The sequence below is a fragment of the Gekko japonicus genome, unplaced genomic scaffold (genome assembly GCF_001447785.1).
Source record: "Gekko japonicus isolate JY-2015 unplaced genomic scaffold, Gekko_japonicus_V1.1 scaffold103, whole genome shotgun sequence".
Classification (NCBI taxonomy): Eukaryota; Metazoa; Chordata; class Lepidosauria; order Squamata; family Gekkonidae; genus Gekko; species Gekko japonicus.
Genome location: NW_015160210.1, coordinates 1,771,901 through 1,787,145, shown reverse-complemented (window position 1 = coordinate 1,787,145; position 15,245 = coordinate 1,771,901). Strand labels below are relative to the sequence as shown.

Below are 15,245 nucleotides of genomic sequence, written 5' to 3'. Positions count from 1 at the left end.
GTTGATTGCTCCAGTCTCAGGATTTAAATATCCCCAGACGAGGCCATGTTGATAAATAGATATACTGATATGCCACTTTAGTGATATGCTATTTTTCTCTGCAGATACCACTCATGTACTCAATGTTATCCTGACAACAACCCTTTGAGGTAGATTAGGCTTCTATCCCAGAGTGGAGATTCAAACCAAGGCCTCCCAGATCCTATTCCAGTACAACTATGCCAGCTGACTGTGTAATATGTATGCATTAGAAAATCCATTAGAAGACAAAGACAACATTTCTAACCCACAATATGCAGGAGGACTCAAGTGCATCCAAATCCGAGAATTCAAAACTTACATTTGATTTTTAGCAGCTTGTCTCTGTGCTTTTCGTTCTTTTCTTTTTTGATCCGGTGGCTTTGCAAAAACTATTTCAATATTTTCTCCTTCTAAATCTTTGCCATTCATTCCTTCCATTGCCTAAAGCACAGTTGAGAAAAAATATAATTATAACAAATCCCTACAGAAACTTTTATTTAAACAATGTGCAAAATATCGGATGAACATGGGCAACGCGGACAGTAACAATAGAACAGATAAAAATTGATGAGAAGCATATAGTGTGTATAAGCACTATTTCCTGTCCCCAAGAGACAAATTTAGCTTCCAAAGTGCAGATTTTCAAATTATTAGCTAACATAAGGACTGGATATCAAGGCTGCAATAGCCTCTATGCTAGAAAGAAAATACCTGAAATAAGACAAGATATACTATCTCATCTCTAGCAACTATAAAATTGTATACACTATTAAAAGTGTATGTAGAGAAGACTTGGATTAAATCTGTATGCTACAGAGGACAACAGAACAATATCTGCAAACCTAGAAGCAGAATTTCAAGTTAGGTATAATAAAGTTATGCTAAAAGTAACAATATTTCATTCTGTAACTGCTTAGAGAATTGGGTTTCTGCACCAAAAGCATAAATGCCTTTTCTTGGAGTCATGAACATTTGGGCAGATGATTCCACAAGGCTCCTCTTACTTGAGCATGTGGCGCAAATGATTTGCTTGAATTATCTAGATTTTTACATTTTGGTATTCTTGTTAATTCCTGGAAGTGTATCAAAGTACCTTAAGCCAGACACAGCCCCTAATTTTTTTTCAGGGAGCAATGAGTAACTCAAGGAGCTCCAGAAGCAGAAATGATAGATATAAAGAGATTTTAAAAATGAAAGTCACCAACCAACCTAAAGACAATAGGTGGTAATAACTTCCAAGCTTCTGGACATGAACAGCACGTTTCTCTCATTTAAGACAATGTAATTTATTCATTATTAATTCCTTTGGACTCTCCAAACCTACCTTTACAGCACCATCACGTTCATCAAAATGAATGAAAGCATAATCTTTTAGCTTCTTCACTCGCTCCAGTTTTCCAAACTGACTAAAGGCCTTTTCTAGAATTTCCTCTGTGACTGAATTTGCAAGATTTCGCACGAACAACACTTTCACCTAAGAACAAGGTATCAAGAGTTAATTAGAAAACAATTTTGCTTCTTTCTTTGCAAAAGTTAACTATAAGGGTAACCTATGAGACATGCCAGTTTTACAAACCTGGATTGAAATTTTGGCTCTCATCTTGAAATCCCAGTTGTAGAAATGTTCAACCACACCTTTTCAAAGCATCATTAAAAAATACAGTTTGGGCAGTTCAATCCAATATCTTAATGGGTATATCTCTTCTACATAATTATTCTATAACTGGCAAATACTGCAGAAGAGGCTCAGGTCATAATAGAAACATACATTTACAAGTGTCATCATTTCTATAAAACTTTCCATTTGAAACAGAATATGTTTCAAAACAGTATCCTTCTACCTATTAAATACCAACTATTATTTTGACATATTTTGAAATATTTGCAAATTAAATTTTCTATTTCTTTACTTATCTTACCTTTGCCATAACTTCTGGATCTGGATCTTCTATAGGATCAGCCCATTCTACTGTAACGACATTTCCCCAGACTTTCACTTTTCCGCTCATTAATCTGCGCCTGGCTTGAGCTGCTGTTTTGTGATCTTCATATTCAAGAAAACAAAAACCTCTATTCTTTTTCTTGTCATCAGGCTGATGATACAGTATTACATCTGTAAGACCCTCTGAAATTGAAGCCAACCAGATATGTTTAGTTATCCCATCACACATACCTTCACAAAGGTCTCAGTAACAAAGCAGATTCCAAAAATCTGTCATGAAGGGACAAGGAAGCAAAGTGATTTTGGAAGGTGGGGGATTACAAGCAGCCAGGAAGGTAAAGGCCCCTAAAATGAGTGTTGGCATGGTTAACCACAAAACTATGAGCAGGGAGGCTTGCATTCAAATCCCTATTCAGCCATGAAAACTCATTGTGTGATTTTGGGATGATCCCATTCTCTCACCCCAGCCCACCTCAAAAGGCTGTAATAAAATGGAGGAGAGCACAAGCTACCTAAACTAGTAAGAGAGATGGAGGACAAAGGTTCTCAAAATTCTTCCTGCTGTTTCTTCAGCCATCATTATGCAATGAAAGCCAGAAAAAAATGTTTCCTTCATTAAAGAAATCTCACGAGCCAGACACTACATAGGAAGAAAAAGCAAACTCAAAAAAAAGACTGGTATAAGTTACTCTAGATAGGCTTTCTTAAGCAACACTTAAGACCCCAGCATGACAGCATAGAGGCATCAACACCTAGGTACTGATTCCACCTCTACCGCCTTCCATAAATTCAGTATTATGCATGATCTCAGTTTAGAATATCATCATCATTCAACAGCCAAAAGATGGTGAAAAAATCCATCAATGATCACTTCAGAGTAAATCTTTCCTTTTGTATTTACCCATCAAAAGCATCAAGCAGTTTACCTGTTACTTTGCCAAATTCTTCAACTATCTGCTCCTTGGTTTTACTCTTAGGAATAGAGCCAACGAAAAGTCTGTTATTGGCTACAGAGATGCATACACCAATGTGTTTTCCGGAACGAATTTCATGATTGTTATACTAGAAGAAAGTTACACAGGAAAGATTATCCAAAGCAGTTTATTCTTGCCTTCATTTTGCTTGCTAAATTCAGTTTCTGACTTTATTGTAAAAGGGTCAGTATATGTTAATAGTTGTTCAAGAACTCTTTTATAGTAATTCGGTTCACTTGCTTAAGGTATATAGACTTTTGCAAAGCAGACATTTTCTGTAGTGCTACCACTCTCCATGTTTGCCAGTATGTTTCCTATTACACAGCCATGTAGGTACCCTGTTTAAGCAAGGTGTTTAATCAGATGGTCGTGTTCCTTCCTGCTCTAAGATTACAAGTAACTCAGAACACCAGGTTATGACTCTAAGCTACAAAATGAATTACCAAGTACAGACAGGTCAAGACTTTTTTTCAGCATCAACTAGTTTTATTACAGGGTGTCCATCCTGCATACTAAGTGTTTAAAAACCTAACATTTCTAGCAAAACTTTCAAGCAAACACATGATGATGTATTTCCTGCAATAGTCATACATTGCATTAAGTGCCCAAAACAGTTAACAAGAAGTTACAAATCACTCTGATTACTACAAGCAGGAAACTCACAATATCAAACTAGTGGTTCCAGGAGTCGTGCGCTTCTGCTGAAGCCAATCCTAGCCCAAGCACAGGTCAAAACACATTGTCCTTGTCTCTGTAAGATGTTGTAAAAATGAACAGGCCAAGTGCTCCTGTGTATGGCTACTGTACCATCCCACACCTCCTAGTATGCAAGGTGACGTTTAGTTCTAACAGCACAAACATAGCAGCAAAAATCAATCTATAAGATTAGGGAGCCACAGTATGGCAGAATTAGACAGTATTACTGGGTTGGGGGGCTTCACAACTGGCAACATTCTATATGAACATTTAATGAAAGCAACTATTTTTAACCATATTGCAAAGATGACTGGGGTCTCAAACCTTGGACACATTTGCCTACAATAGAAGTTTTGGTTTAGGACACCAATTGTAGAATTCACTTCCAAGAAAGTAGTATTCATATGAGAGATTACCTCCCATTCAGAATATCCATCAACAAGTTAACACAAGGAGTTCTTAGGACTTTATGAAATGTAAGACTAATCTTTTGACAATGGGAACAAAATAACTCCAGTGTGCTGCTTGAAAGCTGTAAACATCACACAAAAGGGTCAGGCAGTAATAGCCAAATAGGACTACACTACCAACTTGACTTGCTTCTTAAAGTGTTCAAGACCAAACTAAAAATCCCATCAACTGCCTAGAATGCAATATTGGTAACACAACCATCACCCCAGAAATCATTAATCTTTTTTTTTTGGGGGGGGGGGGGGGGGAATCAGGAAGCTTCACCAGAAAACGGTGACATTTAAATAATATATTTATTGTCTAATTCCTGAAGCTATTTCTATTTAAATGATACCAATCTAGAAAGCTAGAAGTTTACTTACAGCAATTTTCTACTTCTCCACTTTCAAAAATTACACAGAACATTTTGTAACCCATTTTTCCTTTTTGTTGTTAAGGGTCAGTATACACCCATGGACATTAAGAACCATCATTACTCCAACATTCAACCCACTAACAGAAATTATACTGGGCAGTATCCACAATAAGTAGCTTTTAAGTAGCTTACTTAAGAAAAACCAGAAATACTAACTATGAAGTCAAAACACAAGATAAAGTTAATTTAAGTACAGATAGGACAATGCGACCAGAAATGAAGTTCTGCAAACACTAAGCAGCTTGAAACTATATATTAATGTAAGCTAATGAGAAAATGTATTAGCTACTGCCAGCAGTTACAGTGATTACTTTAAGAAGCCCAGAACACCACAATGAAAAGACTTACCAATTTAACAGCTTCCTGAGCTGCCTCTTTGTTACAAAAAGTGACAAAAGCATATCCTCTATTTAGACCAGTCAGCGGGTCCATCATTAAGCGCAGATCCCAAATAGGTCCAGCTTTCTCAAACAACGGCACAAGCTCATCCTCGAATAAGTCTCTTGGAATCTTACCCACAAATATCTATTAAAAATATATATGTATATATATTTTAAAAGCACAACAGAGGTGAATACTGTTTTTTATACCTAGAGTTGCCAAGTGCCTGGAGAAAATCATCCTGTCCCCTTAACTTAGGAATGTTATTCAACAAGTGGTAGATACTATTTAGCTACATATAAAAAGCTTCATCTGCACATTTCCACAAATTAAGCCTTTGTTAAAGAGGATATTTTTCTCTAGGTGTGTTGGCAACCCTAATCACACCCAAATATAACTTGCTTACCTCAGTGCCAACAGATGGCTGCTGTCCTGAATAGACAGACTCTGGGGGAGGACCACCATACTTCCTCTGTCCAGTAGTCACATCAAGCGTGTAACCCGTTCTCTCCAAAAGTGCCTTCAGATTTAAATTCAGAACTTTTAATTTGTGTATAATAAATTTTCTAACAGCGTTCATTACCTGAGTAGGACCACCCAAAGCCAAATGAGAAACCAATTCTACAAATCATGGCACCAGCAAATGTACAATATGGCTTTAAGGAATGCCATACCAGCACAATTGTACTGGTGTCACAAACTCTTGTCAGGTAACACACAAGATCGGTTTCAGAAATAACATGTGACTCAAGCTTAAGCCCACAATGTACATAAATAGCATATATGACTCAGCTACTACTAGAAATACCCCAACCCAAATTACTTTTATGACAGTTATAGCTACATGAAACAATACCATCAAGGAGCCAGGGACAGAAATAAATATAGTTTCCTGTAATAAAACATACCTTTATTTTTGCCTCATCTGGTCCTTTGCTAGAATCTGCCACTTTGGTCCCTTGTTTTTCTCGCTGTCTGTATGTCTTCATTACGCCACATAAAAAGGCACTTTTGTTCTTTAAAAGAAATTATCATTTGTTATTATATTGGGCAGATTTAAGGAAGCAGGCATAAAATTAAAATTGGATCTTCCTTACTTCTATGAGTTATGTATATGGGCTAGCACAAGCCACTACCAAGCAAAAAGCCTCTACTATAGTACTTTACCTGAACATGAGATAGATCGCTGTCTTTAAATTGCTGAAGCACTGCCAATGCACCTTCTTCATTAAATTCCTTTAAAGCTTCAATAGCTCTTTCATCTAAATCACTGTGAGCAACTAACCCTAGAAAGAAAAATACTTTATTTTAGAATATTTCAATCAGGTAGTTTATGGTATTTCAGAAGCCACCACTGAAGAGGTTGAATTAGGATCTTTTTCTTTACTAAATAAGAAAAACATATTAGTCAATCAAATGAATTAACCTTCAAATATATGACATAACTTATACCTACAGTTACTATGTAGCTATCTATAAATCACAATGTAAGGGCTCTTAAGAATTAACCTGAAACACTCAACAAATCTCTTACTGTCCAAACTGAGCTTCAGAATATGACTGCACACAATAGCCTTTGCACCCACAAACCTAAACATTCTATCAAAGTTGTCACCCACAAGAGATGCACACAATGAATACCTCAGTGAACTACCCTGCTCCAAACACAAACCACTCTAATCCACTATGCATTCTTCCTAAAGCCTGATTTACAAGAGTTTACCCTCACCACCACCCAATCTGGACTATCATAAGTATTATATAGCAGTTGACCATCCAAGCACTTACTAAGACGACTGCAAACCCCATAGTTTTTTGGAAACCACAAAAAGTTGCTATTTTAGCCCAAAGCAAGGAACGTCCAATAGAAAAATTGAACATGTGAATTTGCAAGTTTTACATCTTACCTGCAACGTAAATTTCATCTAGTTTTTCAGCAACTTTCTGTGGTAAACCAGCATCAAGCAATGTCTGGAAATGCTCAGAATGGGTAACTGCAGCAGAAGTATCCATGGGCTCTTCAGTACCATTCCCATTAACATGTTCAGAAGCCATGTTTCCAGATATCTGTTCAAATGCAATAAGCATCATAATTAAGCTAGAAACCTTGAAGCCAAACAGTTTGGACGTCAATATTTGCTCAAGACCTTTGGTCAAACGAGCTTATTAATAACAGAAAAAGGGGCGTCAATACATGCAACTGCCCACTAGACGCTTCAAAACTTAACCCATTCTCCCTACTAGTTTTAAAATAAGAAAGCTTGCAAGCTTCAAAAGAAAAAAACCAGTAGCGCAAAGGCATACTCTAGAACCAAAGCCTAGAGAGGTGCGAAGCTTTTACTACAAGTGCTACACAGTCCACCAAACTCTGACTCACCTCCTTTTCTCTCCCTAGCACACCCTAAACAGCTCTGTATAAGTTAGAAATGGAAGAACCCAGGGGCAAGAAAGAACGTGCAGACGCCACCCCCGCGATACAGCCACGGCCATCTACTGCTACTTTTTTTGCTCTGATCAATTATGTCGACCCATCATATGGCACGACCACCCCTCCCCTGCCTACACTCAGGCCACTTCTCCTTGACAGGCCTACAGCAACCAAGCAAAGGGAACAAAAGCGCTTCCCAGTCCACATCTATCCCAGGTGGCAGCCGCCGCCATAAGCCGAAAAAGAACACGTGCTCGGCGCATTCAAATGTCTTACAACTTCCTCCAGCGACCAACTTCCCTCCATCCCTCCTCCGGAAAACCAGACTTTCCCTCCCCCTCCTCCTTCCCCCCATCCCTTTTTTTCCTCCTCCGGGAGAGGAATTGCAACACCCTGGGCCCGATTTCGCCATAGGGGAGGGGGGTAGAAAAGGAACGGAATGAAGGCAGGAGGACTTTCCATGCCTTCACGGCTCCCCGGAACAATGTAGAGAAAGACACATAGGCGCGTCCAGCCATACCCAGTCCTCCCCTCCTCTGGATTCCCCCGACCCCAATGTGCAAAGCTGGCTATCAGACCTCCTCCTATTCCGGCCTCGTTACGTGACTAGAGGCACGCGACACCCAGTCCCGCAGCCACTGTGGCGGCAGCCTCTCAGCCCCTGCCTCTCCAGCCTTCCCCGTCACCGTCCCACCCCACCCGGGAGGCGCCTCGTGGCCAATGAATGGCGCTGCCGCCAGGACAATGAAGCCGCCGGAGCTCCCAGCGCTCCCCGGGAAAGAAGGAAGGAGGGAGGGAGGGAAGGAGGGAGGGAGGGAGAGGCAGGCAGGCAGGCAGGCAGGCAGGCGCGTGGCTTCTGTTTCCCGTCCCCTTTGCCCACCCCTCACCATGACATATCTGCGGGTCCCGGCCTAGTCCGCCATGCATGCCCCATCCCCGGCGGCAAAACCCCCGCTGTATGGGACAGGCCCGCCCGCCCCGCCAGCGCTGCTCCTCTCTCTTTCTTTGTTGGTTCCCCTAGAAGAGCCCAGAATCGTCGGCCGAGGCAGCCGCCTTAGCCCCAACAGCCCCCCCTCCGACCCACCCCTCCGCGCAGGGGACCGTTTTAAGGTCTCGGCTCTTCTACCCCACTCTCCGCCTGCCTCTCTCTTCACCGCCTGACATGCCCGGGTGGCTGCTAACCTGTGCGGGTGAGTGGCGAGGGGGTGATGAATGGTGAGCTAAAAGGGCTCCGGAGGGGAGGGGGGTGGTGTGGAGGGGGGCGCGGCTGGCGGCTCAGCTGTTGCGGAGCTGCCCCTTCTCCGCTCTCTCAACGTGTCCGGAGAATGTGCAGGAGCCTGCGTAAAATGGCGGCCGCTGGAGCGCTCACGCCGCTGCTGGCACCAACCAACCCCCAGCCCCCTTCCAGTCGGCTCAGGCAGGGAGGAGGCGGCGTCGCGCGCGCGCTGGCGTAGCCCCAACGCCGGGGTCTCCTAGGCAGTTCCGCAGGGGTTTAACGCCCCGCCCCATTACTAGTTTAGAGACAGTCCGGAAACTGAGGCTAGGCCGCGTGCGCGGAAGGATGACGTTCGGTCTGTACGCGGAAAGAGCAGAAAAGAGAGGAAAGGGAGCGTCCCCTCCTTCCTTTAAGTGGCTCTTCAGCCGTGCTCGTCAGAGGTGGGGCCAGTGTTCGCGGTACGCGATGCTTCGGGCTCTCGCACGTAAACACGCGAGAATTCGGCTTCCGTGGTGAAATTATCCTTCCGTTTAAGGAGGGAATGGGTCCATACTCGTCGGAAGCCCTGGGGATGGGCAAGGGTGTATCGCTAGTTGACATTTAGAAGCAAACGTACGAGGGAGCTGGGTTCGGTCGGGTCCCTCTGGCTTCCCTTCCTCGAGTTCTCACTGTCAGTATCGAAGCCCTGCCCGGGGGCGGGGAGGGGACGCAGAAAGATTGCAAGGAAACAGGTTGAGAGCGTTGCCTGAACGCCTTGCCTGCTCGCCCCATTAGCTGCTTTCTCACATCCCTCTCTGCAGGATTTGGACGACTGACACAAAACAGCCGCTGTCACGTCTAGCGTTGATCGTGTTGATTTAGTCACTTGGGCACTAGAATGGTGGGTCCCGGTGTACCCAATAAGACTGAGCTGTGCCGGCTGGGGTAACTAAGGGGACAGGGCTCCCTCACTTTGGCGGCGTTTTGCTGACACGGGCTACTTGCAGGAGGGAACGTCCTTTCTCGCTCTGCTTGCGAGCGATTTCTTTTTGGAAGGGCTGATGGGGGAACAGAGGGGGTAGAAGAGGCGACGTTGTGGTTGGGGGACACTGACCCGGGACAGCCTTTCTGCTGGGCACTGCCGCTTGAGACAAGCAGATGGGAAAGTTTAGGAACATGGCAGTGATACTACTCCAATAAACTCTCGTGAACAACTTTCTCAGGCTTGTGTAAGATGTAAACTTTAGTCTCTAGAAAAATACATTTTGTATGCTGCACTCTTTGCCATGCACTGAGCCACTAAGAACAGTTGTCAGCTGTGTTTATTCTAGAACCAGTGGCCATTTGTTGCCATGCACTGAGCCACGCAGGTGGGCCACTAAAAACAGTTGTCAACTATGTTTATTCTAGAACCAGTGGCCATTTGTCAACCTTTTAAAAACTAGCATTCCACCTTGGCTACATGGAAAAACTTGGCTAGTAGCATATTTATTGTGTCCATAAGACACAAGTAGCTTTATGCAAGCTTGTTTGTGGTGGTGGTGGTATTCCATTTATAAGCTGCACTGACTCTCCCAAGGCATCTACCCTGGAAATCTTATTGGTCTTTAAGGCGCCACTGGACTGGAATCTTACTCTTCTCACAGGCCAACACAGCTACCCTATTGGGATCCTTTATAGTCCAGGGTACAGAAAAGCCCAACTAGGTGTGAGGCATGAACCACTTGCCATGTTTCCTTCCATGGGGAAAAAGTTCACATTGAATACCTTATATTAACCCTCTGCAACTGCAAGGCATTTTACTAGCTTTCTCCCCAAGGATAAATGCAGTCCCCAACTTAAAAAAGGCACAATTCACCACTTACATTTAGAAGAGATTGGATTTATACCCTTCCCTTCACTACCCAAAGGTGTCACAGAGCTGCTCACAAACTCCTTTCCCTTCCCCTCCCCACAACAGGCACCCTGTGAGGTAGGTGGGGCTGAAAGAGCTGACAGAAACTGCTCTTTTTCAAGAACAGCTTTTATCAGAACTAGGGCTTGCCCAAGGTCATCCAGCCAAGTGGAGGAGTGCACTTAACCACTGCACCAAACTGACTCACATCACTTCAAAATGCTTGCAGTCATCTATTTGTTCCTACCACAAATGCTAGCACATAGCCAGTCTCACCTCCCCAAGTTCTTTGAAATATTAATTTCATCTGTGCATTTTAAGTGGCCAGTCAGGTACTTCTGTAATCAGACTGCAGGGTGTGCAAACAGCAGTCCTATTTACAGTATTCAGCACTGACATATACTGCCTCTGCACTTACGACTCTCAGTAATAGCCATAAATGCTTATCTCCTGTATATCTAATCTTTTGTAGAGTATCCTAGTTGCTATCAATCCTGCTGTGATCAATTTATTCAGGGTGTAGCAGGTGAACTGTGGCCATACCAGCAGAGCAACTGTCAAGTAGCACCATAAAGACTAACAATTTGTGGAGTACAAGCTTTCTTGTCGGTGCTTACTTCAGCAGCTTTATGGCATTTTTAATTCAAATTGACACTGCTTCAGTGCATCTAAATGACTTAGCATATCATAAGGTTTCATCAGCAAGAGCAGCTGAGTTTGCCAGTAGTACTCAGCACAATGCAGTGAGCATTCCTAATTGCAGAATTTCTTTGGAGGACCTTAAGCTGTTATGTCTGAGGCTTCCGTGTTCAATAGCCCCACAAACTCCAAAACCCTCTTAAACCACCATCACCCTCCCCAAAATGGAAAGTAGTGCCTAAGGTGGGAGTCTAAAATTCCATAGAACTCCTTGGGGATGCTCAAGAAACAGAGAACAAACCATGGCTAAAACCTCTGCTCTGGAGTGGTAAGTAAAGGTAAAGGTTCCCTTGCTCGAAAGCCTGTCGAATCCTACTCTAGGGTTGCGGTGCTCATCTCCGTTTCAAAGCCGAAGAGCCAGCGCTGTCCGAAGACATTTCCGTGGTCATGTGGCCGGCCTGACTAAACACCAAGGTGCACGGAACGCTGTTACCTTCCCACCGAAGTGGTACCTATTTATCTGCTTGCAATTTCTTGCTTTCGAACTGCTAGGTTGGCAGGAGCTGGAACTAGAGACCGGAGCTCACTCTGTCATGCGGCACACTTGGGTACTCTCACACTAACTCAGCTTAGAGGGAACACTGGGCATAAGCATTCCCTACTATGTGAAGCCAGAAGCGACAATAATCTTGCACCGTGCTGTCCCACAATGTGAGGTTTACAAACAATGACCATCTGTTTAATTAAGCAATGTTATCTTTCCCCTGTTTTAGGGCACTTTTCCTTTATGTGCTCCATTCTTATTAACCAGTAAATTGTTCATTGTCAAGAAAAAATCTAGCATAGAATTTGTAGGAAAAAATTGTTTTGATGTATTCACTGCAATTACATGTTCTTAGTATGATTCTCTGATGTCACTCAAAAACTTAAATAAAAGCATATGACCACTTAATACAAACATTAATTCCAAAGTTTTAGATTTATTGCACTGCTAATTCCCAGACAGATCTCTCAAGTCTCGAGGCTGATTGAAGTACACACAGGAAGACTTCAGCTGATTTCCTGACACCAAATTAACTTCACTAAAAACAAGCAAAAAGATTTCAGTTATGTGTATTCAGTCAATTATATTGCAGTTTAGACTTCCCACTGAGCTCAAGAGATTTCATGGAACAGAGCTTTTCCACTACTTGCTGCAAGCCAGTGAACCTCCTACCACCCCACACACACCCCTCAGTTGTGGCACACCCTTAGAACAGAAATGCAGGGATCTGTAAGAAATTGCCAGCACTTCTTCCACAAGTAGAAAAAGGTGTTGCATCTACTGGTCACACTAGTTTCCTCAATCCTCAATGCAATCATTCCAATTTCACTAAACCGCAGGATAGACTGGTAGTTTCCTATTTAAATTTGGTTTTATTTTGTGTATTGTGAGATAATCTGTTATCTGGAAGACTAGGATATAATGAAATAATGTAAATACATATACATTTAACAGCTCTCTTGTCCCTTTCTGCCATGCACCCTAAATAATTTAGCCAGAAATTCATACAGCACTCTCAGATACTCTAAATGTCCATTTGTCATTGCTTATTTTTAATTGCATTTTAAATGTACAAGACATTTGCCAATATCTTACCTTTTTATTTCTATAGAAGGCTTCATGAAAATAACTCAGCTTTCACAAACTGCTTCTTTACATCCTTAGAACGAAGTCTGAGTCCAGTGGCAGCTTTAGGACCAACAAAGTTTAATTCTAGGTATAAGCCTTTGTCTGCATGCACATGAAAGCTTATACCCAGCCAGAACTAAACTTTGTTGGTCTTAAAAGGTACCACTGGACTCAAACTTTGTTCTGTTGCTGCAGACCAACACAGCTACCCACCTGAATCTTTATATCTTTAATAAAACAATTATGAAACGATAGCATTATATTCTACAAAAAATATTTTAGAAGGAAATTCTAGTTTCTATACACAATTTATCAATCCTATTTTATTCTTTCTGGACTGCCAGATGCAACTTTGAATGACTAGTATTTTTTAGGGAGACATCATGGATTCAATCTTGTATAGATTCCCCCCTCCCCCTCCCCTATGCTACTCTTGGGGGACTCCCTGAAACAGCACATGGGGAGCTGGAGGAATGCTATTGGGGGGAGGGGGGAACAGTGGCAATCCAGTTCCTTCCTTACTTCTTTGCTCTGAGCTAGTAAATATAAATTGAGCCCTCTATAGCAGGGGTCCCCAACCTTCTGGTACATGGGGTCCACATTAGAGTGCCCAATGCCTAAAGAAGGCCACATCTTAAAACATAACAAAATTATTAACCTATTTAGATCAAAAGTAAACAGAGATCAATGAAGAAATGTTCACTTGAACACAATCCATTTTGGAACAATATTTTACTGTGGAATCCTTTTATCTAGCTACACACACTTACCTAGTCAGTGTGATTTTTGTGGCTGTTTTTGTTAGCCAGGGCATTAATGTCCAAGTCAAGGTTTGTGACAGACACCCTTAAAATGTCATGTAAATGTTCACCTGTAAGTGTTGACCTACACTTGGATTTCACAATTTTCATCTTTTGTTCACAGATGTATGTGGTGCCAAAGACTGAACATCCCTGTGGCAAATTTCTTTAGATTAATAAATGTCAGGTAGACCACAACAGAATCTATTTTCTTTGTAAATATCTGAGATGATCATTGGCTTGAAAATCAATTAGTTCCATCTGAAAAAAGTTACTTGCATCTTCTGGTGCTACTTCTAATGCATTCAGAAACATTCTTATTTCCTTTCCAAGCTTATGGTAATCAGTGAATCTGTTCTGGAACTCCACCTGCAATAGGTTCAGTGCTTTGATGCGTCTTTAAACATTGAATTGTAAATTCCCATCCTTCTCAAATTTTAGTCCATTGCAACATGAGAAAGCTTTCAATTCAGAATGCATGACACACAATCTTTCCTTTTCCTTGCAACCTGAGATTCAATGCATTCAGATGCCCGGGGATACCAGTTAAAAAAGCCAAATCAACAATCCATTCAGGGTCAAAATGTACTTCTTGACCTTTTCCTTTCTCCTTGAGGAAGACACCAATTTCATGACAAAGACTGAAAAAACATTCGAGGAATTTGCCTCTGCTAAACCACCTGACTTCTGCATACATCTCTGTATTCTGCATCTTGATCTCTGAGAGAAAATTTTGAAACTGACCATGAGTAAGCCCATGGTGCCTGATGTAATTAATGCTGGATACAACAGCACGCACCACATGTTCCCACTGAAGAATCTTACGATGATGTAGTGAAATTGCATGGGAAGTGTACTGTTTTAGTGAAATTGCATGGGAAGAGTACTGTTTAATTTCAGTATCTCTTCACTGATTCCTGCAACTACACCAGTTTTACTTCCCACATTTCTTGCACCATCAGGTGTGATGCTTTTCAATTTCTCCCAACTCAGACCAAGACTTTCTACTTTTACACACCTTCAGGAATGTTTTCTGCTGTTGTAGTTCCTTTCAAATTCTGCAGCACGCACAATCTTCTGCAATTCTGAAGTTGGAAGATCAGTGACATACACAGCTCTTTTCCTAGTTCTTTGACATGCCTGGTGAATGTAGATGCAGATAAACTGACACAACTATCAGGGCACATTTCCTCCATTACTTTAACCATGCACTTTTTAACAAATACATCAGTGAATGGTCTATCATTCTCAGCAATACAACATTTGACACGCCTGGTGAATGTAGATGCAGATAAACTTACACAACTATCAGGGCACATTTCCTCCATTACTTTAACCATGCACTTTTAAACAAATACATCATCAGTGAATGGTCTATCATTCTCAGCAATACATTTAGCAACATGATAGCTGGCCCTCACAATAGGCAGGTTCACCTCAACATGCTTTCTAAAACCATAGTTCTGTCAGAGCTGTTCTCTCAAGGACAGTTTTGGAAACCTACATACCTAAGGGACTGCCTTTTCCCACATGTACCCCAGAGAGCACTGCGTTCAGGGGTCCAGAACCGACCGGCCCTCCCGAGTCTTAAGGAGGCCAGGCTGGTGTCAATCATGGCACAGGCTTTCTCGGTGGCGGCTCCATCCTGGTGGAATGAGCTCCCAGAGGAGAGCAGGGCCCGGCAGAACCTATTACAGTTCTGCAGGGCCTGTAAAAC

General features: G+C 42.2%; 1 protein-coding gene and 1 long non-coding RNA gene across 10 annotated transcripts in view; both read right to left on the bottom strand.

Annotated features, from left to right (window-relative positions):
- The window catches only part of SYNCRIP (synaptotagmin binding, cytoplasmic RNA interacting protein), a 30,614-nt gene extending 21,774 nt beyond the window's left edge, over window positions 1-8,840 (bottom strand). For 2 of the 8 annotated variants that reach the window (XM_015409466.1, XM_015409444.1), the window contains exons 1-10: window positions 8,511-8,840; window positions 6,808-6,967; window positions 6,068-6,186; window positions 5,809-5,916; window positions 5,307-5,420; window positions 4,868-5,044; window positions 2,890-3,025; window positions 1,941-2,146; window positions 1,346-1,495; window positions 341-462 (exon numbers count right to left, since the gene is read on the bottom strand). In XM_015409466.1, the coding sequence (XP_015264952.1) occupies window positions 341-462; window positions 1,346-1,495; window positions 1,941-2,146; window positions 2,890-3,025; window positions 4,868-5,044; window positions 5,307-5,420; window positions 5,809-5,916; window positions 6,068-6,186; window positions 6,808-6,955 (1,280 nt within the window). In that variant the 5' untranslated portion in view covers window positions 6,956-6,967; window positions 8,511-8,840. Of the gene's footprint in view, window positions 1-340; window positions 463-1,345; window positions 1,496-1,940; window positions 2,147-2,889; window positions 3,026-4,867; window positions 5,045-5,306; window positions 5,421-5,808; window positions 5,917-6,067; window positions 6,187-6,807; window positions 6,968-7,848; window positions 7,868-7,906; window positions 7,981-8,510 lie in introns of those variants that run through there. The other 6 variants (XM_015409475.1, XM_015409490.1, XM_015409481.1 and 3 more) reach the window with 6 other exon arrangements.
- A 3,176-nt stretch (window positions 8,841-12,016) lies between these two features.
- LOC107108882 overlaps window positions 12,017-15,245 on the bottom strand; it is an 8,437-nt gene continuing 5,208 nt past the window's right edge. For both annotated transcript variants that reach the window (XR_001482457.1, XR_001482456.1), the window contains 2 exons: window positions 14,547-14,668; window positions 12,017-12,138 (listed from right to left, as the gene is read on the bottom strand). This is a non-coding gene — a long non-coding RNA (uncharacterized LOC107108882). The remainder of the gene's footprint in view (window positions 12,139-14,546; window positions 14,669-15,245) is intronic.